Below are 26,674 nucleotides of genomic sequence, written 5' to 3' on the forward strand. Positions count from 1 at the left end.
GAACTTTTCTGTTCTGTAGTATATGCTCTACCTTTATAAAAGTTTCAGGTGGTGCCAAGAAATGTATTCATTCTTTACTCTTCCTATTCAGAAGATTCAAATTCTTCAACAAATTATTCCATTCTATATATTTCTCTTTAGTTATTTTACATTTTCACAGCTCTGGTACATGAATATTAAAGTCTCCAACTATTGTTGAGTTACTATCAACATATTTTTACAATTAAAATCAATTTTAAGAAGTTGGATTCTACGCCATCTGATGTATCCATGTACTATTGTCAATCTTTTGTTAACATTCCCGTAAGGATATTATAACTTTCCCATTGATATTAATTAATATTATGAATTTTTCTTTCTAGGAAATACATATAGATAATTATGGATGCCTTTACTTTTAAATTTCAATAAGAAATGTATTGTATACTTATTATATATAAAATTTATTTATACAACAAATTATTTTATTTATTATATACATAAATATAATTATATGTATATTTACATTACATATAATAAATATATTGTATATATAAATATAAATTTTATTTATTGTATATATAAATAAATAATTATAAATAAATTGTATAAATAAAATAAAACTTATTATATATAAAATACTTACTGTATTGTTATACAAAATAGATGATTTGGACTTTGTTTTCCTATTCATTGTTACTGTATTTTATTATTATTATTATTAATTTTTTAAATAAAAATCCTAACCTTTGGTCTTGGAACCAATACTGTGAATTGGCTCCAAGGCAGAAGAGTGGTAAGGGCTAGGCAATGGGGGTTAAGTGACTTGCCTGGGGTCACACAGCTGGGAAGTGTCTGAAGCTGGATTTGAACCTAGGACCTCCCATCTCTAGGCCTGGCCCTCAATCCACTGAGCCACCCAGCTGTTCCCTCTATTTTATTTTTTAATCTATTCACACTTAAAATTATGGCTGTTAGGTTAGTTTTCCTCCATTTATTTCTTTAGTATTATTTTATATTGTACTTAAAGCTTTGAGACTACTCTTATTAACTCTGCTAACACAGGCAATTTGGATCCCCAGAGCTCAAATGTATATATTTGTAGTTCTAAAGGCACCTTTGGGTGGTTGAGGTATCTTTTAAATATTTTAAACTCCTGAGCCCCTCACTGGTATGTTTCCCCAACAATTATCAACTAATATGAATAGTGAGTCAGCATCAGGGGATGTTTCAAAGACAGTGAAAAATAAGAGATGTTCTATAAGATTAGAGAAAGAAGCATGTCCAAATGTTCAAATAAGGCAGCAAAAGAGTATAGATCAGAGTATTTCAGTTCTTGGGAAATTCTAGAAAAGATAAAAAGGAAGATGGTCGAAGAATAACTTAAAAAATGATTACAAAAAAATGAACATAGCTCAATCAGAAACAAGCTATGGATCTCATTCAGGGTAAAAGAAGTTGATCATGCCCTATAGGGTTGCAGGTCCCTTTGGCCACTGGCATAGGTCTTAGTGGTGTCATTCCTAGAGCTTCTCCTATTAGATGACAAATGGTTCTCCCCTTCCCAGAATTTCCTGAGGCACAAACTTTTAGATAGTGACACACATCTTGGGTTAGGATCTATCATAAAATTTATATATCTCTGATATGTTGGGATTATGGGAATCTTTCTGTAGGAAATAAAATATCTTCAAAGAGGATAAATTAAATAATATTACCATGGTTAACTAGATATTTACCACAGAAATCAATGGTTTCTTTTCCTAAAAATTTAGGAATATGTTCCAGCCTAAATCAAGTGAGCAGTTTGCAAAATAGTTCAAAGCAAAATGAACAGTTGACTTATGACCTCCTGGCTGCTTAGGAAAATATCACTGCTATTTAGCAGGACACTCAAATGGCAGTTGGCAGATGTTCTGTACCTTGCTCTTTAAAAACAAAACAAATGAACAAAATCAACCTGTAAGACTACTTAGTAGAGCATTTCCAGATCATTTCAGTGGTTCAATAGTTAATTATCTTTTTTCTTCATGTGGTTTGAAATGATATGTGTGGTCTGCTCCACTGGTTAAAAAGACCATTTTCTGGTTGTAAAGATGATTAGAAACTGGCGAGTTTGTTGTGACATTTCAAGCCTCTTTACCACTTCATCCCAGTAGCAAATGCAACAAATGGAAGCTACATAATAATTGGTTCCTCTTTTGCCAATTAAAAATTATATTGGATTAAGTAGTTGGAAGCAATATTGACATTTTAACTCTACTCTTTACACTTCATTGGCAGACTGTCAAGAGGGAAATACAGAATGTAACTGTCCTTTGTCACTTTGGTGGAAAATGTTGTTTGATACCTGTGCTCCAAAGCGTCTTTCCTTTGACAATCAAGTGGATGAGATATCATACATTTGAAATGTGTGTATCAAGTATAGTCCATGCTACAGAAACTCTCCTACAAAAAGTGATTTTAATTACTCCTTTGTCTTCTACTTATTATATAAACCACACGCTAAAGTTGAGAATGTTCCAAAGATAAGTGTGATGGGAGAAATGTAGAAATTGATACAGTGTTTGTAATGGACATCTATGGTTTGACAACTGGAATGCCACAATGTTGGTATTTTAGATGTATCTTGAATAGTATATTCATTTCAATGTCATGCTTAGTCAGCTTAATATTGTCTTTCTTACTTCAATATTTCTGATAGTTTGGGTTCTTTTACTTTACCTATAAGCTATCCATTTTCTTTTGGAAAAATAGTAGTTAATTAAAAGAAGTTATGATCAACTAACTATCTTTTTGATTGGGCTATTAAACTTATAGATATGAGGAATAATATTCTTTCCTCAAATTTTTGGCAAAGTCTTTGATAAAGTTGCTCATTCTATTCTTGTGGAAAATATGGCGACATTTGGACAAGATGATAGTATGATGAGATTGTTTCAGTACTGGTTAATGCTTGAGTAGTGATTTTTAGTTGTATGTTTACCTTGCAAGTTGTCTCCAGTGGAGTTTCCTAGGAATCTATGTTTGGCTCTGAACTATTTTACATTTTTTATTAGTAATTTCTATTTAAATTTGGAGGCATCAGCCTCAAAATTCGCAAAAATTCTCCAGTGCATCTCCTACCAGATTAAAATGTAATAAGGAAATATTAAGCAAAATAAATAAAAATATAATACAACATAGACATTGTTAATTTGTGGTTTTCTAAGACCTTATGCTCCCTCAGGGATCTGTTTCTTTTGAGTCTTACACAAAGGCATAGATGGCTTATCAAATGATAGAAGACACAAAACTATGATAAATAGCTAACATACTAGGCAGTAGATTTAAGATAAAAAAAAAAGATCCCAACAGCATTAGATAGAACCAATTAAATGAAATGCATTTGGTCTTAATATAAAGTCTATCACTTGAATAAAAAATAAAATATTAGTCATACTAATATAAGATGGCATAGACCTGGTTAAAGACTAGTTTGAAAAAAAATCTGTACATTTTAGTGAACTACAAATGAATCAGCTGAATCATGATTCAGTAGCCACAAAGACTAAAGAATATTTGGTCATTTGGGGAGGTATAATTATGATTATTCTTGTCAGTTTACATCCAAAATATTATTATAAATTCTGAGAGTCACAATTTAGGAATGAATGACATTGATAAGTTGGAAGGCTTATAGAAAATGACAACTATAATGGTAAAAGATGGTGAATTGAGTCCACATCATATGAAGATGTTGAAAGACATGGGAACACTTCTCTGGGGGATAAGCAGGTAGAGAAGTAAGGTGGTATAATAGGTAAAGTGTTGGAATTATCTTCCTGATTTCAAGTCTGGCCTCTGACACTTCCTAACTTTGTGACCATGGACAATCCAGTTTGTCTCTGTTCCTCATCTATAAGTTGGAGAAGTAATTGGAAAATGCTCTAGTATCATTGCCAAGAAAATCCCAAATGAGGTCACAAATAGACGTGACTAAAATTATTGACCAACATTCCGGAGAAGCACACATTTTGGAGGGATATGATAACTGTATTTGAGTACTTTAAAAAGCTGTCGCATGGATGAGGTGTTAGATATTTTGTAGATTCCAAAAGGAAGAACCAGAAACATTTCAATGTATGAAAGTTGCAAAAGAGGCAAATTTAGAATTAAAATGAGGAAAACTTCTGAACAGATCTCTCCTGAAGTCAGAGGAGTTGATACCAGGGGTGATGGTTTCCCCTTCCTTGGAATTCTGAATATAGAAGTTGGATGAGCACATGTGAGATATATTAGAGTGCTGACTTTTTTTATATGGGTTTGAACTAGTTGGTTAATAAGGATACTTCCAATTCTAAGATTCTGTGATAAGCATGTAAGGAAAAAAATCCCAACAGTTGGATCTATTTAAAAGAGATTTTTGGAACTGGAATTGGACTAGAGGTCTTTGAGCAATGTCTAGATGACCACATGTTAAACATATTGTAGGGACTCCTAATCTTGTCCAAATGGCATTAATGGTCTCTGAGATTGCTTATGAATCAAAGAGTCTTTGATTCTGTGACTTATATGGAAAGCTTTGCAAAGTAATGCAATATAAAAGATATGTTGTTATTTTTATATGACATATAGTAGTTCATAGGTCTGTTGTGATGAAACCACTTTATAAATTTTATATACATATATATATAAATAAAATGAAGTTAAGTTCCTATTGTCATAGAAAACATTGTTTGATGAGTCACTACAACTTGATTAGGATTTAAAATTCACATAATAAGAATCTCTCCATTATCCCCTAAAATGGGATTTTCAAAGCTAATTTATATTACAATGGGTATTTTAAAATATCCGAATTAGAAAATGTAGAAAATTATGCCCATAGATAGTGTTTTTTACTCCAGTGCAGGTATCTGCCCTATACTAATCAAATTTTATTAATGTTAGAATAATGTATTTTTTTCCTTTTAAAAATAGATGCTTGAATCTTTAAAATGGTTCCCAAGTATAGGTAATTTTCATTTATCTTATCCCTCCAATTCCCCATCCTAAGTTGAACAAAACATCCCTCAAATAAAATCCTCTTTTAAAAAAAGCATAAGGAACCTTCCCCAAAACAGTCTCTCTCTCTCTCTCTCTCTCTCTCTCTCTCTCTCTCTCTCTCTCTCTCTCTCTGTCTCTGTCTCTGTCTCTGTCTCTGTCTCTGTCTGTCTCTCTCTCTCCCCTTCCCCCTTTTAAATTCTTTATCTTTGTTAACAGAATGTGAATGGTATGTTTCTTTTAAAATTTTTCTCAATTCATGATTTATCATTGCATTTACCAGAAGAATGTCTTTTAGAACTATTTTTTCTTTATAAGACTGTCATATAAATTTGTCCTAATTCTGCTTGCTTTGACCTGCATTAGTTCATATAGGTCTTTCCAGTATACTTAGCAAGTTCACATTTAAAATTTTCTGATGACACAATAATATTCTATTCCATTCACATACTATTATTTAGCCATTCCCTAATAGGACACTTCCTTAATTTTCAGTTTGGGGCTGCTATAAATATAAATACACACATAAACATATAGATCCTTTTTCTCTGTCTTTGATCTCTTTGGGCATATATACCTAGTAGTATTGTAGCTGGCCAATGCCTATGTACATTTTGCTACCTTGTAGGGCATAATTCTACATTGCTTTTGAAAATAGCAGAAACAACTCACAGCTCCTGCTTTCCCATAGCTCCAAAAACTTTTGCTATTTTTGTCTTTTGTTATCCTGGCCATCTAGTGGCTATTAGGTAAAATCTCAAAGAGTTTTCTCCAATTTGAATTTCTCTATTGGTTTTTTAATTTTTCACATAGTTATTGGTAGCTTAGATTTTTTCCCTTGGAAAATTTGCCTGTTCATGGCCATCCATTACAAATTCCATTGGTGAATGACTTTTGTTATTATGAATTTGAGCCAGTTTCTTATTTAGATTAGATCTGAGACCTTTATAATACACACTTACTACAGTTTTATTTTCCTTGAAGTATTTCTTGAAGATTTCATTATATTATTCACCTAGCACATTTTCTCCTTCCATTTCACTGGTATTACACTTAGGTCATAAAGTATGTGTTATTTATAATATGGCCAAGTTTCCCCATATTTATAATATGGCTGTAGAATGATTTTTCTCTGGATTTTTCTGATGTCTAAATGTATAATTTTTCAATTACATTAAATTTTTTATTTTTAACAACCAACTACTTCAGATGTAAAAACAGTTTTATGGACTGAATTTATCATTCTCTTTGTCTAAAAAAGCATCAAATCCTATTTCTTCCCATACACAGAATTTCGTTTTGTAATTTACATAAATAATAGTTGATGAAATTATTCTTTTTACTTCTATTTTTCTCCTTAATCCTACCATTTAAATAGAAAGGCAAGCTTATTAGCAGAGAGCTTTTGTGTAGTGAGCTTTCAAGTTCTCATGTTCACTTCCATTTGTACCACGTGGACAATCTGGCTTCTGAGTTACTGAGATTTATGTTCTCTAGTGGTTTAAAGGAAATATATGTGCCGCACAGCCTGTTAAAGTGATATCTCAATGCCATATAACAGACCAAGGTTTGTTTGTTTTCCAGTGTGCTGAGTATGTCCTGACACCTGTTTTCTCACAGTTGAAATGATACAGTGTGCATACTTCAGTCCTTGTTATATGAGCACCATGAAAATTCTATGACTTGTAGCGTTCATTATATCTTTTTCTCTCTTCTACAGAATGTGTACAGAATTCTCCCATGGAATGCTACTGTTAAATACAGTATATTAGAACCTTGGCATCAGACTATAGACCTATCCCTTGGTTTTTCTTCTCATGTTATTTCTCTTATCCCTGTCTGAAGACTCTGGTTTATTAAGAGGTTATCTCCTATTCTTATATGAATGCAATCTATTGTTTACAGACTACTTCTATGTGTATTTTACCAGCCTAGGGAATGTAAAATTCTTTGCCATTGTTTCTTAAATTCAGATTATTAGTGTGTCTCCAATATCACCCTTACTTGTGAACATGGAGAGCCTTTCTTTCATCGACCCCCAACTGCAGGAGCTATTTGGGAAATGCTTTTCCTTGTGTTCCTTTTGAAAATCTAATGTTAAAAAAGGAAGAATGCATGGCTTGTGTGTGTGTGTGTGTGTGTGTGCGTGTGTGTGTGTGTATACACATATGTGTGCACTCATCTTAAGGCTTATTCTTATAAGAGTGGTGACTAAATTTTTGTAAATCTTTGAGATTCCCAGATGTTATTTATAATCTTGTGGTAAATATTTTCTGTAATTATTTTTAAAAAGAGTCATATGTAGGGTATGATAAAACAGGGTGATTAACACTGGTCCCATGATTTGAGATGTTTCACTTTGCTTATTGTAGGCCAATGAGTCAGGGCAGTACTCAGTACAGGAAAAAGGAGATTGCATCAGTGGCTCAACCAACTGGTGCTAAAAAATATGCCAATGGAATCAGACTACTGTTTTACTTTTTTTCTCATCAGTTTCCATTCAGCATGGGAATTTCTCTTTCCTCCAACATTACACATGCAATTCATAGACTGCATGCTACACTTTTGTGTCTTGCTCACTATTCCAAAACACCAACAAGCAGTCCTTTTAAGTTAATTTTTAGCTTTATTTATCAAAATAAATGTTAAATGACATAGTTATACCCATAATTCCCAAACACTATATATAAAAATAACTCAAGTCAGTAAGGAATATGTCAGCTATATAGTCATTGAAAGTACAAAAAGAAAAGATGGGAAATAACTCCCCGCAATGTGAAACTTGAAGTAAAGTGGCTTTCCAGAAGGTGGAGTGAAGATGGTGGATTAAGCATAGCCCCCTCACTTCTAGCTGAATTCACCCAACATTCCCTTCCAAAAAAACATTAAAATGACATTTCAAGTCAAAATTTTAAGCTGCAGAGTCAACAAACGGTTGAGGTGAGACATCTTTTGAGTCTAAGAAAAACCTAAGAAGGTGGTCACAAAAGCTTCTGACATGTGGCTGAAGACCTTTCTGGACCCCATATACTTGGCAACATCAGTAGCAGCAGCCACAGCAGCCCAGCTTGGTGTTTCAGACCAGAGACAGTAAAAGGATTGGATAACTGATGAGAAAGAGATTACCAGACTCATTGCTGAGGATAACTGGCTTTGATTGGCAATTCATATAAGCTCATATGTAGTTCAGTGTTGCAATTCTATGGTTAAGAGAAATACTGGTGATTGGGAGACGGGGTCCTGGCCCCAGTATCAAAGCAAAGAGGAATACTAGCACCTGTGACTACAGTGGACCAGCGTCCTTTCTTATAAAGATCAGAGTACAGACCAGGAGAGCAGTGACCATACTTCTCTGAAGGATAATAACCACCTTGGAAGCATCAGAACATACAAACAGCCAAAACTAGCTCTCTCTCTCTCTCTCTCTCTCTCTCTCTCTCTCTCTCTCTCTCTCTCTCTCTCTCTCTCTCCTCTCTCTCTCTCTCTCTCTCTCTCTCTCTCTCTCTCTCTCTCTCTCTCTCTCTCTCCTCTCTTCTCTCCTCTCTCTCTCTCTCTCTCTCTCTCTCTCTCTCCTCTCTCTCTCCTCTCTCTCTCCTCTCTCTCTCTCTTTCTCTCTCTCTCCTCTCTCTCTCTCTCTCTCTCCTCTCTCTCTCTCTCCTCTCTCTCTCTGTCTCTCTCTCTTTGAGATTCCCAGATGTTATTTATAATCTTGTGGTAAATATTTTCTGTAATTATTTTTAAATAGAGTCATATGTAGGGTATGATAAAACAGGGTGATTAAACACTGGTCCCATGATTTGAGATGTTTCACTTTGCTTATTGTAGGCCAACTGAGTCAGGGCAGTACTCAGTACAGGAAAAAGGAGATTGCATCAGTGGCTCATTGTACATAGTAACCGCAATAATGTTTGATGATCAACTGTAAATGACTTAACAATAATTGGCAATACAAAGATCTGACAACTCAAAGGGATTCATGACAGAAAAGTCTTTCCATTTTCATAGGAAGAACTTATGGAGTCTGAATGCAGATTGAAGCATACCATTCTTCATATTATTTCCTTTATAAATTTTTATCTCATATAAGTAATATATATCTTATTTCACATGATGAACATGGAAATATGTATTTCATGACATCATATATATAACCTATATCATATTACCTTCCATCTCAGGAGGAGGTAGGAAAGAGGGAGAGAACTTGAATCACAAAATATCAGAAAATTATTATTAAAATTATATCTACATATAATCTAGAAAAATACAAAAAACAAGTTATGCAATAACATGAAAAAGAGAATTAAAAGCTTGGCAAAACAGAGGTACCAAAATGATGGAAAAAATACCTTAAAATTATAATTGTCCAAATTATAAAAAGAGGCACAAAAATTCACTAAAGAACTTTTTAAAAAGAATAATTGCCCAAATGGAAAAAAAGAAGTGCAATATCTAGTGAAAATAATTATTTCTTACCAATTAGAATTGGGTGATTCAAAGTTAATCACTCCATGAAATATCAAGAATCAATAAACAAAGTCAAAAGAATGAAAAAAAAGAAATTGTGAAATATCTCATTGGAAAAAATAACTGACCCTAGAAAATAGCTCCATGAGAGATAACTTAAGAATTATTGAACTACTTGAAAGTCATAAATTTTAGTTTAAGAAGATAAAATAGAAATTGAAGGAATCCACCAATCACCTGTTCAAAGAGATCCCCAAATGAAAACTTCCAGGAATATCATAGCCAATTTCCAAAGCTTCCAAATCAAAGAGAAAATATTCTATATATTCAGAAAGAAATAATTCAAATACTGTGTAGCTACAGTCAGGATCACATAAGATTTAGCAGCTTCCACATTAAAGGAGCAGGGGGCTTGGAATATGATATTCCTATAAGATAAAGGAGCTATGATTTTAATCAAGAATAACTTACCTAGCAAAAAGGAATTTAATCTTTAGGTGGGGAAATGGATATTTATTGATATAGAGGACTTTAAAGAATTTTAATGAAAATGTCAGAGCAGAATAAAAATCAGATATTCAAACATAAGACTTGAGAAGCATAAAATGTAAACATAAAAGAGAACTCTTAAGAAATTCTATTAAGTTAAAATGCTGACCTTCGTATATGAAAAGATGATATATGTATATAACCCCAAGAACTTTTTTTTATTAACAGGGCAGTTAAAAGTTTACATAGACAGAGGTCTTGGGAATGAGTTGATTATGTTAGAATTATCTCTAAAAAATGAAGGAATGAAAAAGAGAGATGTTTTGGGATAAGGGAGAGACTGAATGGGGAATATCTCCTCACATAAAAGAGAGGTAAAAGGAAGAGCTTTTATGCTGGAAAGAAAATTGTGGTGAGGTGTAGCAGGCAATGTTGGAAAGACACTCTCAACAAAATTCATTCAAAGGGTGCAGAAAACACACACATACATTCACATTTAAATATACTCAGTTGTGCGGAGAAATGTAATTTACTGAATAGGGAAATAGTTGGGAAGGGATATAGAAATGAAATGGTGATAAAAGGGGGGGTAGATTAAAGGAGGCAGTGGTTAGAAACAAATTTTTTGGAGAGTCAGGATAAAAAGAGATATAAAGAAACAGAAGAAAACAGGATAGAAAGAAAGAGTTAGTAATCATAACTGTTAATATTAATGGGATGAGCTCACCCTTAAAATGAATGCATATAGAATGGATAATAAACAACAATCCTATAGTATGTTATTTACAAGTGATATACTTAAAACAGAAAGACAAGCAATGAGTTAAAATAAAGAGTTAGAGAAAAATCTAATGTGCTTCAACTGAAACAAAAAAGGAAGGGGTAGCAATCATGATCTCAGACAAAGCAAAAGTAAAATTAGACATAATTAAGAGATAATCAAGGAAACTACATTATGCTGGAAGTTACCATAGACAATGAAGTAATATTAAAAAATTCATAGCAAGTTCCTCTGATAAGGCTTCATTTCTCAAATATATACTGAGTAAAGAACCAAGTTAAATTTATATAAATAAGGTCATTACACAATAGTTGACTCGACAAAGGATATAAACATGAAAATTTAAGAAAAAATCAAATCTATCTATAATCATATGAAAAATGTTCAAAATCACTATTAATTAAAGAAATGAAAATTAAACTGTTTTCCTGAATCCCCCCTAGCAATTGTGTTTGTAGAATTACCTTTTTAGAATTTTGACTATTAAAGGGAAAGAGAAATATAAGGCAGTAGCTTTTAGATAAAGTTTTTAAGTAGCAGAGAAATCCTTGGAGTGTTGGTAGATGACAAGGAAAGAGTCAGTAGATACAGATATTGAAAATGAGAATGATAAAAGATGCTTATAACTTAGTTTACTTCCTCCACAGCTTAGTCCCATCATTCCAGGTCCAGCCTCAACCTACCACCACTCATGCAACTTTGTTTCTTGGGGTTTTTTGTTTGTTTGTTTGTTTGTTTTGTTGGGCTTATTGTATCATCTGGCCTAAAGATTTTGAGATCCTCTGACCTGAGCTCCTCAGTCAGAAACTCTACTCCTTTCACCTCAGAATGAAAAGGATAATTAAAGCAAGACCAAAACTCCATGTCCATTTTTCAGAGTGCTAAGGGAAGTGGGAAGGGAAAGTGGTTCTCAGGACCTTCCTACCCCAGCTTACTACATGGTGAGTGAATGAATGAATTCTTCACCCTTAGATACACAGGGGGGGAAATTGTACTTCAGTCATATAGATTTAAAGCAGCTCTCACTCACATGGTAGCTCAACATGGAATTTTTCCAGACCCGCTTTCTTCTAGCAGCAGTTTCCCGGTTTCACCATGGGTGCCTTTGTTTTAGGTGAGCTGGGATTCCACTGAATGCCTACTATATTATCAGGATCATATATGACTGGAAAAGAAGGGGTTAGGCATGTAGCTTGGGGAAGGAATAAAGGAGAAATCTACAAAATATTAAAATGACCTAGAAGAAAGCCTACCTTGCATTGAGAGGAGAAAGCATTAAGAACTAGAGGGAAAGGGAGAGTCTTATGGAAGAAGTAGCCCCTTAGGTGAGAGATGAAGTAGTATACTCCATGCAAATATCTGTTGGAAGGATATGAAAAACTGAGTTTAGGGAACAGGAGGTGGTCTGGTTTGTCTATAAAATTTTTTGCAATGGGAAATAGGAATATGGAGATGCTCTTAATAGAGATAGGGAAGTCTGACAGAAGGATTTATATGTGACAGAAAATATTGAATTCTGTATTGGTCATCCTTAGTTTGAGAGACCTACAAACATTCAGTAGGTATCTTTCCAGGAAGTTGATGACAAATGATTTGAGTTCAGCAGGGAAATTAGAGCAAGATTTAGTGATTCAGGAAAAGAATACTTAGGGAGACCAGTTGTTGAAATTTATTGGTGCTGATGAGATATCTAAAGAAGTTCAGAGACAGGTTCTTAACCTGGAGTCCACAGACAGATTTCAAGGGGTCTAAAGGTCCAACTAGATTCTGGATTATTACTGCCTTATTGTTGATAGATGTACATCATTTCTTTTCTTCAATGAGAAGTTTCATTAAAGTAAATAAATAAAACCATTTACATGACAACTGTCATGATACAAAAGTCAGTCATGCATAACAGACACCATTCTGTTTTTTTTTTTACCAGTTGCTTGATCCATTTACAAAACAATCTTTTGAATCAATAGAGTTTTAGCTGATTTGGATTTTCCTATATAAATGGAAGATCCCAAATGTTATCTTACATTCTCTAGATAGCTAGTTACTCAAGTAGAGTTTAATATTTTATAGTTCTCTACGAACTTTATAAGATTTTTATAATCAGCAGTTTGTTCAAATATCTTTTAAATGAAAGGAAATGATTTTAAATTTCCTATAAGTATAATGTACTTACGTTGTATATGAAATTATTGAGGACCAGCAGCTGGAGAAACAGTTCCAAACTGGTATCTGTTTTGATCAAAGCATACCAAGTCATGGAATTCTATTATTTTAACACTTACATCATATATCTACTAGAAAACATGAATCCATGAGAATATGTTGAAAAGTTCATTAAAGCTCCCTGAAGCAAGTTCTTTAGATTCCCTAAGGAATCAATAGAGGGAAGATTTTACCAGCCTTCTGAGAATAACCAAAATAGTCTTTTTATTTTTAAAAATATTTCATTTTTTATTATGATGAGCTGTAAGGTGTTTAAGATAATAGAATAATACAATGCTTTACAATAACAGAAGCTAAGTTATATATAATTATATAATTCTTGGTGGACTTTTGTATTCTTTAACAAACTTACCATGCTGAAATCTTTCTTGTGTACCTGTAGTACTTAACCAACACCTATAATTCATTTGATTCTTGATACAACTTTCCTTCTGTAGCATTTCCATATTTTTGTTCTATAAACATTAATTGCCACAAGTTGAGAATACCTGTTTGTCCTCACAAGTTTCATACCTATCTCTAATCTCTTCTTTAGAAATCATCACACAATTCTACTTTCATCAAGCTTTTGTTTATTTTAATACCTATTAATTCAGAGTTTCTTCACTGAAACTTTTCTTTTTGCTTTTCTTAGTGCCCAGCAAAGAAGCAGTCAGGTTCACAAGAAGAGTGCAGTTGGAAATCAGGTAGGAATTTTGTAAAAGAATTACTAACTGCATGCTTGAATGAAGTGGAGGCAAATTGCTTTATTGACATTTTTGGGATGCAAATAATTTTATGCAAATTCTGCTTGACATGCAGCTTGTGTTTTACCTTTTAAGTTTGCAGAATGAAATGCAGTTGTTTCATTAGTTGTTTTGTGCTGCTAACAGTTTGATTTCTTTTTAACAACTGCTATTTGCATAGCTTTTTGAGTTATCACTTCCCATCCTCTATGTACTATTTGACCTGCTTATGTTACCCCTAAATTTAATTTGGTGATCACTGAATCTATGAGTCAGTTAAAGGATAAAGTGCTGGTGAGTACTTGCATGGGCTTTCTGGTGCTGCAGACTAGTTCACACGTTGGCACAGCTTGGTAACAGTGAAGGGACAGCTCATAGAGGAAGGCTATTGTTTGATTTGCTCTTTGTCAGAATTTCTATTGGTTTTATGAAGATGTTAATTACAAAAAATTGATTTGATCTTTACAATATTCATTCTTTAGGCTGATTAGCTGTCTCTGACTAATAATAGCGCTTTGCAGAGATTGCATTAACAAAAAAAGTTTGCTGTTTCTGTTATGTTTTGTGTGATAATGAATATTTGCATTGTTATTCCTTTTCAAGTCAAAACAATGAAGATTTTGTAACTAGTATAAATTTTCATGATGCAGAGGAATGATTAATAAAAAATGGGAACCTCTGAGATTAAATTTTATAATTTTCATTGTTTTGGGGGGAGAAGGAATAGATGACAGATTTTTCTCTAGAAACTTTTTTCTTAACTAAAACACAATTCTTTGCTATTTCAGGGAACCAATCTTCCGCCTTCAAGGCAAATTGTACGAGCTAAGTTCTGTAAGCTTTACTGTTGCTTTTTCATTCAGCTTCCCCAAGTGCAAAGTTTGTCTTTAACTAATTAACTCAACTAGCTGCTACTAATTGTTTTTAAACCCAGGCTGTCTAATCTTTAACATTCTCTCACTGAAATGAAAACCTCAAGAAGGTTCATCCCTTCACTGCTAATAACTTGCTGTGATTAAAAAGTATGAACTAGTATAATGTAAGATGCTATATTATTATGCCATTAACACTATGGATGCTTTGATATTCTTCTAATTGTCATGGGTCTTGTAATCATTAAAATTACTAATTCTCTAAAGCCTCTATCCTTTCATGTTGTATTTTTTCTAAGGCATAAGTTTCCCACACCTCATTTGTGATATTTCCAATAAATATAATCTATGTTTCTTGGAAAGGTGGACAAATTTTCTAGGATATGATTTTCTCATATTCTATTAGCACAATTACTTGATTTAACTAAAGTTTATAAAAATAAACAGCTAAAAACAATGTTAAGCTGAGTGACATTTCCTGTGAATAAGATCTAATCCTTTTAAAGATAGATATACGGAAAGGGTCTTGACTTCTGAGTTCTTTGGCATACAAAAAGCGGGGAACATTAGAACCAATATTCTTTCTGGTATGCAGAAAGATACATAAAGGCGCTATGTGACATTTTCCTTGAAATAGGCAGAAGGAATTCTGCCATTCCCCCCTCCTTTTAGACCATTAAAACCTAATTTTAACAGGTACAAAGTCAAACCTAAAGACTGAATGACAAAGTCTCACTTTCCATTAAAGAATGTGTACATATTATTTGAGAACAATCTGAACTCGTTCCTCATCAATTCTATATTACTTAATGAAGCTTTTGCAGGAAAGATCTAGGTATGTTAACATATCACCATTATTAAAAAGAATAAAAAATGAAAACCTATAGCAAATTATTCTGATGAGATTAATATGCAAATCAAGATTTTTTCTCTATGCAAAAACCTCATTAGTGTTCATCCAACAAATGATAAACGTTAGGTATTTAGGATGTAACAGATGTGACAGGAATTATGCTAATTAGGGGCTGGGGACACAGAAACAAAATCAAAACAGCACCTGCTTTCATTGAATTTACATTTTACAATATAAATTAATATCCCTCTTTCCTAACTTTAAAAATTCTCTCTAGCCCATTAACACAGACACGTATTAGAGTGTGTGATATATTTTATGCATCGATTTAATCAGTATTGAGAGTGAATGAAACATCACATGCAATTGCATAACAATGAGGAATATCAAAACCATCCATGACTTTTGGCTTGTGTATTGTCACGTTTTAAAGAAGCTCTAAGCATCCTGAAAGATAGAACCAGAGCGAACATGTTTAAAGGGACACACACCACTTATTCCAGCGTACCCAGCATGCCGTTCGTTATACAGGTTAATGTTGCAAGTATTCCTTTGGATTCCATTTTTTTTTCTGGCTTGACTGGAATGTGCTTTAAATAATGAAATGAAACATTGTTATTTATTTATGAATCTGGATGTTTGTATTTGTGCAACATGAGTATGATCTATGACTCTGATGAGGTATTATGAGCTTTCTATTTTCTGCTATTAACTTCTCTTCTCACACTTCATCTTTGGTCTTTAATGCTGTCGTCTGAGGTTTTGACCTGACTTGGAAAGGTTTCTTTTTAAGCCACAGGTTAGTCTATCTTCTAATGTACTTAAAATAACCAAAGCAACCTTTTATTCAGTGACTTAGTTAGCAATTTTGCCAAGTGGAGCAAGTTACGCAAAAAATATCCAGAATAAACAGTGTGGAAAGTATTTCCAAATTAATTTGGAAATCCAATTTAAATTAAATTAAAATCCAAATTAAAATTTTAAAAAATCCTTATCTTCCATCTTAGAATCAATATTCAGTATCCAGTCCAAGGCAGAAGAGCAGTAAGGGCTAGGCAAAGGGATTAAGTGACTTGCCAAGGCTCACACAGCTAAGCAATGTCTGAGTTGAGATTTGAACCCAAGACCTCCCCCTCGCTAGGCAGCTACCCAGATGCCCCCCAAATTAACTTTTAAAGATAAATTAAGTTAGAGGGAGACCCTCCAACATAAAACTTCATAGGTAAAAAACATTGCATGACATCATGAAACTGCTGTTAGGGAGGCTACAGGTAGGGAGGAAAAGGGTTGGCAGTGGCTCAGTAGATTTTCCCAGTGAAATGGCCTTGGGAGGTGGGTGACCAGTTGGATTAGGGCCATCCAGGAACTTCCTATTTTAAATAATTAACCTGATAACTAGAGGTTAAATTCAATTGCTTCGCTTGTTGATAGAATGTAAGTAATCTACAGCATTTTCAAACAGTAGTTAAGTCCAGCATTCTTTCTGACTCAGCCTTTGTTTTACACAATTTCAGCTAGTAAGAAGGGGATACTGAAGGATCATCATTTCTTAATTCTTTGTTGTTTTATGGAATTTATATTTTTATTGATAAATTTTTCGTAACATTAAATATTTTTGCTAGTGTCTTATAGAGTTTGACTGGTAGTAAGCATCTCATTTGGGGCAACCAAGTGGCATAGTGGATAGACCCCCAGGCCTGGAGTCAGAAAGACTTGAGTTCAAGTCCAGACTACACATAGGTGCTATGTGACTCTGGGCAAGTCACTTAATCTTATCTGTCTCAGTTCCTCATCTGTAAAATGAACTGGAGAAGGAAATGGCAAACCACTCAGTATCTTAGCCAAGAAAACTGCAAATGAGGTCATGAAGAATTTGGTCAGAACTGAACAACAACAAGAATCTCATGATTCATTCTTTTATTAGAGCTATTTATCTAATAAACGATGCAAATTTATTTGCATAATCACATGTGTATTATAAAGTGACTTTTCTAATGAACATTGAAGTTATTTAAATTTTCTAATGAATGAGCATTACCATCACATTTGGCAGCCAGTCAAAGGGTCAACTAGCATTTATTAAGTTTTCACCTTTCAAACACCAGTGCTGTGTGCAAGGGATACAGAAAAAAGACCAAAATGATCCTGGCTCTCAGGAAGCTTTTAGTTTGGAAGGAAAGGGGGAGAGAAACTATTTACAAACAAATATTTAAATTGGGAGGGGAAGGAGGAAGAAGCTCCCATTCTCTCCATCTTCCTATGTCTCCCATGCAATTCCCCCACATGGGCTTGGACTGCTAGAACTGACTGAAACCTCAATCTCCCTTATGATAACAAATGCTTGAATGCATGAGTTTTGAGCTAATTTTCCAGTGGAGCATACATTAGTTTAATGCCATTGATTGATCCAACAGAGATAGTCATACCTGATAAAGGAATCAGGATTAGAGAATTTTGCTAGCTATTTAAAGTAGAAAAGGATTGATTTTACCAAATGACTCCTCCTCCTAATATTCTTCTTATTAGTAGTTCACTATCCAATAACGAAATAACATGAAATAATGTTTCTTCTTATCTTTTGGTATATGGTAAAATCCACTCTACTCATTTTTGTCTTTGACTCTCCAATGAGTACTTGTGAGTCATTCTTATTGTTACCTGCAACTTCCTTCTTTCTTTTGGTTTTATTTATAGCAAGAATGTTGAGATGGTTTTGATTCACTTTCTTCAGCAGTATGTCCATTCACTGGAAACTGAAAAAGGATCTTAGTCTGTGCCTTATTTACACTGATTGAAGTGGAGGGTATGGACTCCTCCATACACAGTAGTTTGGAGCCTGAAAGCCTGAAATAGTACTAACAACTAGGGGGAATAAGAACTTTGAATTAAATTAGATCTTGCAAGAGGTGATGGTGAAAAGGAATTCTAGGTTTGGTCCCATCAGTGACTTTGAAACATAACCTCTTTTTCCTGAAGAGATTGTAAGCTCCCAGAGAGTAAATTCTGAATCCTTTGTTTTCCCAGGTCTGACCACCTGGATTGTTACCTACTTTTAAAAATACTCCTCCCTAATTAAGATACAGTGTTGCTGAGCATTCCACTAATGATACTCTGAATATATTAATCCTAAATAGTTTATCTTCCTTAATAAGAACATCTGTTCCACAAAACAGGAGTTCTGTCAAAAAGGAGAATTCAAAATAATACCTGTTTTTGGTCAGAGGAAAGCTGGAATGGTTGGGTCAGGTCTGGGTCCTTGGTTGTAGTCCCAATGTTTCTGCCATGTCTTACTGAAGAAGACCAGAGAGGACAATTGAGGTTGGTGGTCTAGAACCATTTCACTGGACTTGTGTACTTGAAGGTAATTTTGCCGCACAGATTTTGGAGATATCTGGAAGCCAGGATCATGGACTAAGAGAAAGCCTTCCGTGAATAATAAACTGGTCTATGTTGGGCATTGTAGGGTTCACTCCCAGTGGACCTTGACAGTTAAGGTAATTAAATTGGAATAAGGAAGGGAGGAACTGAGGTAGATATAGTGGTCAAGCTTGTGCTTATCAAATTTTAGAAAAATGCACGTATTGTCAGATTCAGTGGCAATGGAGAACTCGGGGCTAAAATTGTATTTTCCACTGAAGTAATAAAAGAAGAGGGGAAGGAAAAGAGAGGGAGAGAGAGTGTGAGGTTTTGTTACCTCAGTGCTGCTAAGCCCAATTTGGAACCTAGGACTGAAAGATGTCCCTGTACTCAGAGGGTTCAGATATAAAAGTATCTATAGGCTATAATAGGCACCCAAAGAGAGGCATCCTAACTGGAGCTGAAAGCATTGGCTCTCTGCTACTCATAGGGAATTATAATCCTCTACTACATGACCTTGGTTTGGAAACTGTTTCTAAAATTTGATGGGCTATCGGTGAGTTTGGGACCAACTTTGAGTCACTCCTAATACCTGCTGTCTTGCTTCTCTAGGCAAGTTCTGCTGGATAAAGCTAGAGAATATCATAATAATATCCTGGCTGGTTCTACTACAAATTTAGCTTACATAAACTCATCTGTGCCCTCATTGTACGAGACAATCCTTTTATACTTCTCTAATCAATTCACTATTCCAGTCACCACAACAGCTCTTCCAAACTCTTTGCATACCTCTTCAAATCTCCCATAGCTCTTCCTTCTCAAAGCCTCTCAGCTGAGAGTCTTGCCCAACATTTTATTGAAAACAATGAAGCTATTTCATGAAAGATCACTCTTCTGAATCTCACATCACCCAAATGCCTTCTGCCAGCAGTCAATAAACATTTATTAAGCATCTTGCTAATGGCCATGGATATAGATATAAGAAGTAAAGATAGTAAAGTTCAAAGAGCTTGCAATCTAATTGGAGAAGACAACAACCCATAAAAGGAAATAGAAAAGTATGTCCCAAAGCCTTCATTTAAAGAAGGCTTCCAGGCCAACTGTCTTCATTTCACTCCTGGCTGTACTTCTTTGGACTGACTTTTATCATGTGCCTTCATTCAACCCAAACTGCTCTCTCTGAAGTTACTAATTATCTAATTATTACTAAATTGAATAGTCTTTTCTCAGTTCTCATCCTTCTTGACCTCGGCAGCCTTTGACACTGTACATCAGCCTTTTCTACTCTTTGACATTCTCTTCTTGATTTTCACGAGATTCCTCCTGGTTTTTCTCATAATCTGAACTCATCTTTCCCTTCAAACGCTCCCCTCTTCCTAATTTATCTATTACTATTTTTAATCCCACCATCATTCTAGTCATCTAAATCTATGTGTCAACCTTAAATCTTCACTCTCTGCCACCGCTCATATCCAAGCAGTTGCCAAGGGCAGTTAATTTTACTTTTTTCATCTCTCACATGTAAACCCTTCTTTTTCTAACACTGTCGACATCTTAGTGCAGACCCTTATCACTGCCCATCTAAACTATTGCAACAGTCTGCTGGTTGGTCTGCATGGCATAAGTGTCTCTCATCCTCTGTCCATCCTTTGCTCAGTTATCAAAGTGATCTAGCACCTCCAGTATCAAATACAAATTTCTCTATTGTGTGTCTGTTTCCCTCTACCTTTCGAGTCTTCTTACAACTTATCCTCTCATCCCTATCCCCATGTTCTCTGTGTTCTAGTGATAGTGGCCTACTTGCTATTTCTCAAATAAGATACTCCATTTCCTAATTCTGGGCCTTTTTACTGGATGTCTGCCATAATCAGAATGTTCTCTCTTCTCATTTATGCCTTCTGGTCTCAGCTAAAATCTTACCTTCTACAGGAAACCTTTCCTAATTCCCTTTAATTCTAGTACCTCCTTTCTCTTGATTATTTCCAACTATCCTGTTCATACCTTGTTGGCACACAGTCATTTCTATATTGTCTCCTCCATTAGACTTTGAGCTGCTTAAGGGCAGAGACTATCTTTTATTTTTCTTTGCATCCCTAGCACTTAGTATAATGCCTAACACATAGCAGGTACTTAATAAATATTTATTGACAGACTACAAGGGAAATAAAGGTAAGGAGCAGAAAAAAGGGAATGGAAATTCTCTCAATTTTATCCATAAGGACATTGTTCTCATTTTGGAGTAAGATGGAGTAGGTAGAAAGAAGAAATCTTTTAGCATTTTCTATGTGATGAAATGGACAGCATGAAATTTTGTAAAAATTTATATGCTTGTCTGTCCCAAAATTACTCAGTGACCCGAAGGACATGAATCAAGGTATTTGTAGCCTTATATAATTGATCCCTACTAAATGATTGCCAGATATATCACTATCCTGGAACTTGCTTTGGTTAATATTTTTGGACAGTTTTAGTTTTTGTAGTATCTTTATATAGATATGTCTCAGACAACATATGTCCCATGATCATATTGGAGGAATTTGGAAATGATACTTTTCAAGCCTGAAGGCTATTTTCTTTGATCTACCCAGAAATTTGATATTTCCATCATCCTGAATCCAAGAGACATACAAAAAACTTGAGGAAACTCTTCTTGACATATAGTTGGACTGGGCAAGAACTTTAACTTGGACTTGGATTATACCACTGATATTTTCCAATGGATATTTATGAAGGAACGTACTATAAAAATGGATATAGGAAAATCAAAAAAGCACATATGATTTTTCTTCCACCTAAGTGATTTTTATTGAATCCAAGGGTGGAAAATATGTTTCCACATGGCTTTGAATATTATAATATGTTGACTCAGAAACTATTTTTAGTTCTAAGTTGGATTCCTCAACTCAACAAAACTTTTTCCATTTACATTTCTTTCACCAGACTTGAATGTATACATTTATAAAACAAAACATAGAGGCATAAGGGTATAATCAGAGCCATAGCTAGAGTTTTTTTTCCATGCAGGATAAAAGTAGGTAAGGGGAATGGAGAAGTGGCACAGTAAGCATGGGTACATTTATGCCTAAATAGTGGGGGAAGCCCTAGAAGAGTATCATGATAACAAGATCACAGGGGTTAAAGCTGGGGTTTTGCAGGACATGGTCCAGTGGTGGACTACAGGAATGAAGGTGAAACATAGGGTTACTGGTTGCTGAAAAGAGGATGTACATTCCACCTACTCTACCTTGTGGAGTAGAAATGCCCCCTCTCCCCATATTTTCTCCTTGAAGCAAAGTCCCTTATGTCTCATGCTAATTATAGCTCTATATGAACTAGTTATATTACACAGTAGTTAATAAATCAGCAGTATGACTTGAGTTTCCAATGTACTGATATTTATATAAGAACAGTGAAAAAATAGAAAAACTGTTCCTTATATAGGAATATATATCTAAGTTCTTCTAAAAATAGATATAACTAAATTATTTGTTATTAATTATTAATTTAAGTTAAAATCTGTCACTTCAATTGATTTACATTTCTATATTTTCTAGAAACATGATTTTCATCTTTATTAGGTATTATGCTGGATCAAGTTGTCATGTATTATCTTGCTTTAGTCTTAAAGAAGAGGTAGCAATTCTCTTTAATTTGCCAGCTGATTTTTTTTCTTAGGTAGTTACAGAGAAATGATTACTGCTATAAAAGAGCACAATTTGCATTGTGCTTATACAGTCAATAATGGTAGCACACATTCCTGGAAAGTAGATTTTATGGAATATTTTTGTTCACTTATGACTTCAACTTTTAGATGAGACATATATTCCCAAAGGGAAAAAAGAAGTTCCCAAACTGAAAACCAATTGAAATGTAAAGAGTTAAGGAAAACATTTAAAACTTCATCATTTAAAAGAAAATTAAATCAATGTAATTGACATTTGTGAAGAACTTTTGATGTTTATGCACTATGCTAGGTGTCATTCAATAAATATAAAAAATATCTTATGCTATCAAGGTGCTTATGATCTATTGGAGTCAAGTATAAAGTGGGAGTAACACCCAAACTATCTACTTCATGGGGTTGCTGTAAGATTAAAATGAAAATAACATGTATAAAGTACTTTGATGACCTTAAAGTATTATACAAATGTCACCCCCCCATTTAAAGTGATAACAGAAGTAGTATGGAATTAAGAAGTAGCTAATACTTTTATGTGATTATTGAAAATAATAAAGTTAACATGATTTAATTAAGCATTTACTGTGAGAGGTACTAAGTGCTTCGCCTCAGTATGGGACCTGGAATTAAGCTTGAACATTCATCATGTATACATTTTGTTCCTTTTGCCAAAGTCTTTTGCACATTTTTTAAGAGAAGCTAGGGGAAATGATTACTTAATTCTGTGATGGAGCTAAGGTTATGACTCAGGATTCTGGATTCCCTGTTTCTTGCAAAACACTTAAATTAAATTAACTTTTATAAAGTTCTTCCTATGTACTGGGCACTGTGATAGGTACTGGGGATACAAAGGCAAAAACAATAGTCCTGCTTTAAGAAACTTGAATCCTCCATTAACTTTCTGTTGTTTGCTGTTTGATTTTTATGAACTACAAAATCAGCATGAGTCAGTGGTATGACAAAAAAGCTAATGTAAACTTGGCATACATTAATGGAAGCATTATGCCCAGAACAAGGAGAGTGATGGTGTCCCTTTATGCCCTAATCAGATTTCATCTAACTTGTCCTTAATTCTAAATGTCCCATTTAGGGAGGATAATGAGAAATTTAACCTCATCCAGGAAATTGCAACAAGGACAGAGGACTTGCTTGAAAGAATTAGGTATATTTAACTTGGAGAAGAGAAAACTTAGTGAAGACATAAAAGCTCTCTTCATATGTTTGAAGGTCTGTCTTAATGGGCAAAGGATTCAACCTGTTCTAGTTGGCCCTAAAGAACAGAATAAGATGAGTCTGTTAAAGTTTCAGAGCGGCAGATCTTAGTTCAGCATAAGGAAGAATCTCCAAACAATTATATCTGCCCAAAAAAGTGGAATGAGTTACCTCAGAAGACAATATTAATAACTTACCTTTATATAGTATTTTAGGTTTAACAAAATACTTTCTTCATAATCACCATGTCAGGTAGGTGGTACACTTATTGTTTGTTTGCTTTTTTATCATATGGATAAGGAATCTGAGGAACAGAGTAGTTTGGTGGATTGCTCAAATTTGTAGAACTAATAGGTACCAGAATTGGGACTCAAACCCAGGCATCTGATTTCCAAGAAAAGTATTCTTTCCATTATATCATGCTGGTTTTCCTATTGTTGAAGGCCTTAAAAACTTGTTAGGAATATTTTAAAAGGGGGTGTTTGTTTTTTAGGCATAATTTGTACTAGATAACCTCTGAGTGCCCCCAGTTTCCGAAATTCTGTGGTTCGAAGTTCTGGACTAGCTCAGAAGTTTCCAGGAGATCTATACCCCCCAAATTAAAGGGTCTCCAGGTGAATTTATTCTGGGCTTGTGATTAGGACAGCCCTAGGAAAATAGTGACTGTCTTGATATAGCAGGAAAATGTACCTTTGTTTTGGGAATATGCATCAATTTATTTTTTACATTTGCTCACTTAAAGCCTAATAATAATACTAATAACTCAATTTATTTTCATAACTTATTTATTAGACATCATGCACAGCTTAGTTCTCAGTAGGCTGCAATTTCTGGCTTCTTTTTATTAGCAGCATGAGAGTTAGTGTAACTTAATTGAATGAGAGATGGTCTTAGAGTGAGGGAGATCTGGATTCAAGTTTCACCTTTGGTACAAAAGGGTTGTGTATCCACAGATAAATTATTTAATCTCTTCAGGTCCCAAATACCTTTTAATACTGTGAATGATAAAGAAGGGATGATTTATAGTACTATGAGGAGTTTACTAATCTGAGTTTCCTGTATCAATAAAATCATAATTTTAATCCCTGTCTCATTTCTCTATGCTGCATATTGGCAAGAGCAATATTAATAAAAAGAACCAAAAGACCTTCTAGTAGAGAAGAGCTAGGATGGCAGAGAAAAGGCAAAGATTTACCTGAGATTTCCAAAATTCCTCTCCAAAGAACTTAAAATAATGCCTCAAAATGTTCTAGAGCAATAGAAACTACAAAAGATGGATGAAAAAAATTTCCAACCAAAGACAGCTTAGAAAGTCAACAATAAATATCTATTAGACAAGGTTGAGAATGGAGCATGGTCCAGGACAGCAGCCCAGGCTTTATGTCTGCAAGCCAGCAGCTGGCCTTGGAGGCAGCTGAATAGATAAATAGGCAACTGTGGCTTGTCAGGTTCTCCACCTACAGGGTTGGACAATTGATTAGAAGAAGAATACAGGAGTTCCTTTCCTACACAGGGTGTAGGACTGTATATAAGTGACAATCTCAGGACAAGGAGGAGCACTAGTACATGAGAGCTTGCCACAGGGGAGGAGGGTCACTAGTCAGAGTTTCAGGGCACAAAAGAGTACTTGTGGCTGCTCAAAAACCAGAGAACAGTCCAGAAGATCAGTGACTACATTTAGAGACGCCTAGAACTAAATCTTAAAATGGTTTTGCAGAAAACCCAAAGCTTGGAATAGTTCCTCCTTGACCCTTGGGGCAAAACACAACTTTAGCATACGTTAAAAGTCAAGAAAAAGCCTGGAAACCAATAGGAAAAAGAACCTAATCATAGAAACTTACTATGAAGACAGGGAAGAATCAAATACAAATTCAGAAGCAAACAACAAAGTCAAAACTGCTATATCCTAACACTCAGAGAAAAATATGAATTGAGATCACTTCCAACAAAAATTCCTGGAAGAACTGAAAAATGATTTAGAAATCAAGGAGGAGAAGCAAGGAACATTTAGGGAAATAAATGAGAGAGATGTAAGAAAATCATAAAAAAGGGAGTCAATAAATTGGTAAAGAAGTCACAAAAATACTGAAGAAAATAATGCCTTAAAAAACAGAATTGGACAAATGGTAAAAGAAGCATAAAAATTAACTGATTAAAATAATTTTTAAAAAGTAGAATTGACCAAATGGAGGAAGGAGGTACAAAAGCTCAATGAAGAAAGAAATTTCTTTCATTATAATTGAGCAAGTGGAAGTCAATGAATCTGAAAAATATCAACAAACAAAATTTGAAAAATGAAAAATAGAAGAAAATTTAAAATATCTCATTAAAAAACAATTAACCTAGAAAATAGATTAGGAAGAGATAACTTCTTAAGAATTATTGGACTACCTGAAAACCATAATTAAAAAAAAAAAAGCTTAGACATCATCTTTCAAGAAGTTATCAAGGAAAATTGACCAGTTATTATAGAACCAGAAGATAAAATAAAAATTGAAAGAATCCACTGATCATCTCATGAAAAAGAGCATAAAATGAAAACTCCCAGTAATATTATAGCAAATTTCCAGAGCTCCTAGGTCAAGGAGAACATATTGCAAATAGCCAAGAAGAAATAATTCAAATATCGTGCAGGCACAATCAGAATAACACAAAATTTGGCACCTTCTACAATAAAAGGTTGGCATTAATATTCTGGAAGCCAAAAGAGCTAGGACTACAACTAAAATCACCTTTCCAGCAAAAAAAAATACAATTATTTACAGGGAAAATGTATATTCAGTGAAATAGAGGACTTGCAAGCATGCATGATGAAAAAATCAGAGCTGAAGAAAAAAATTGACTTTCAAATACAAGGCCTGATAAGCATAAAAGAGTGGACAGGAAAGAGAAATCACAGGGGATTTAATAATGTTAAACTGTTTATATTCCTGCATAGGAATATCATACTTATAATTCGTAAGAATTATATCATTATTAGATCATTTAGAAGGAGTATACATACACAGAGGG

General features: G+C 34.2%; 1 protein-coding gene across 9 annotated transcripts in view; it reads left to right on the forward strand.

The window, feature by feature from the left end:
* DNM3 (dynamin 3) overlaps positions 1-26,674 on the forward strand; it is a 647,411-nt gene that overhangs the window by 252,478 nt on the left and 368,259 nt on the right. For 6 of the 9 annotated variants that reach the window (XM_056815556.1, XM_056815550.1, XM_007480786.3 and 3 more), the window contains exons 13-14: positions 13,599-13,650; positions 14,478-14,507. In XM_056815556.1, coding sequence (XP_056671534.1) covers positions 13,599-13,650; positions 14,478-14,507 — 82 coding nt within the window. The remainder of the gene's footprint in view (positions 1-13,598; positions 13,651-14,477; positions 14,508-26,674) is intronic. The other 3 variants (XM_056815554.1, XM_003340120.4, XM_056815555.1) reach the window with 1 other exon arrangement.

The sequence above is a fragment of the Monodelphis domestica genome, chromosome 2 (genome assembly GCF_027887165.1).
Source record: "Monodelphis domestica isolate mMonDom1 chromosome 2, mMonDom1.pri, whole genome shotgun sequence".
In the NCBI taxonomy this organism is placed as follows: domain Eukaryota; kingdom Metazoa; phylum Chordata; class Mammalia; order Didelphimorphia; family Didelphidae; genus Monodelphis; species Monodelphis domestica.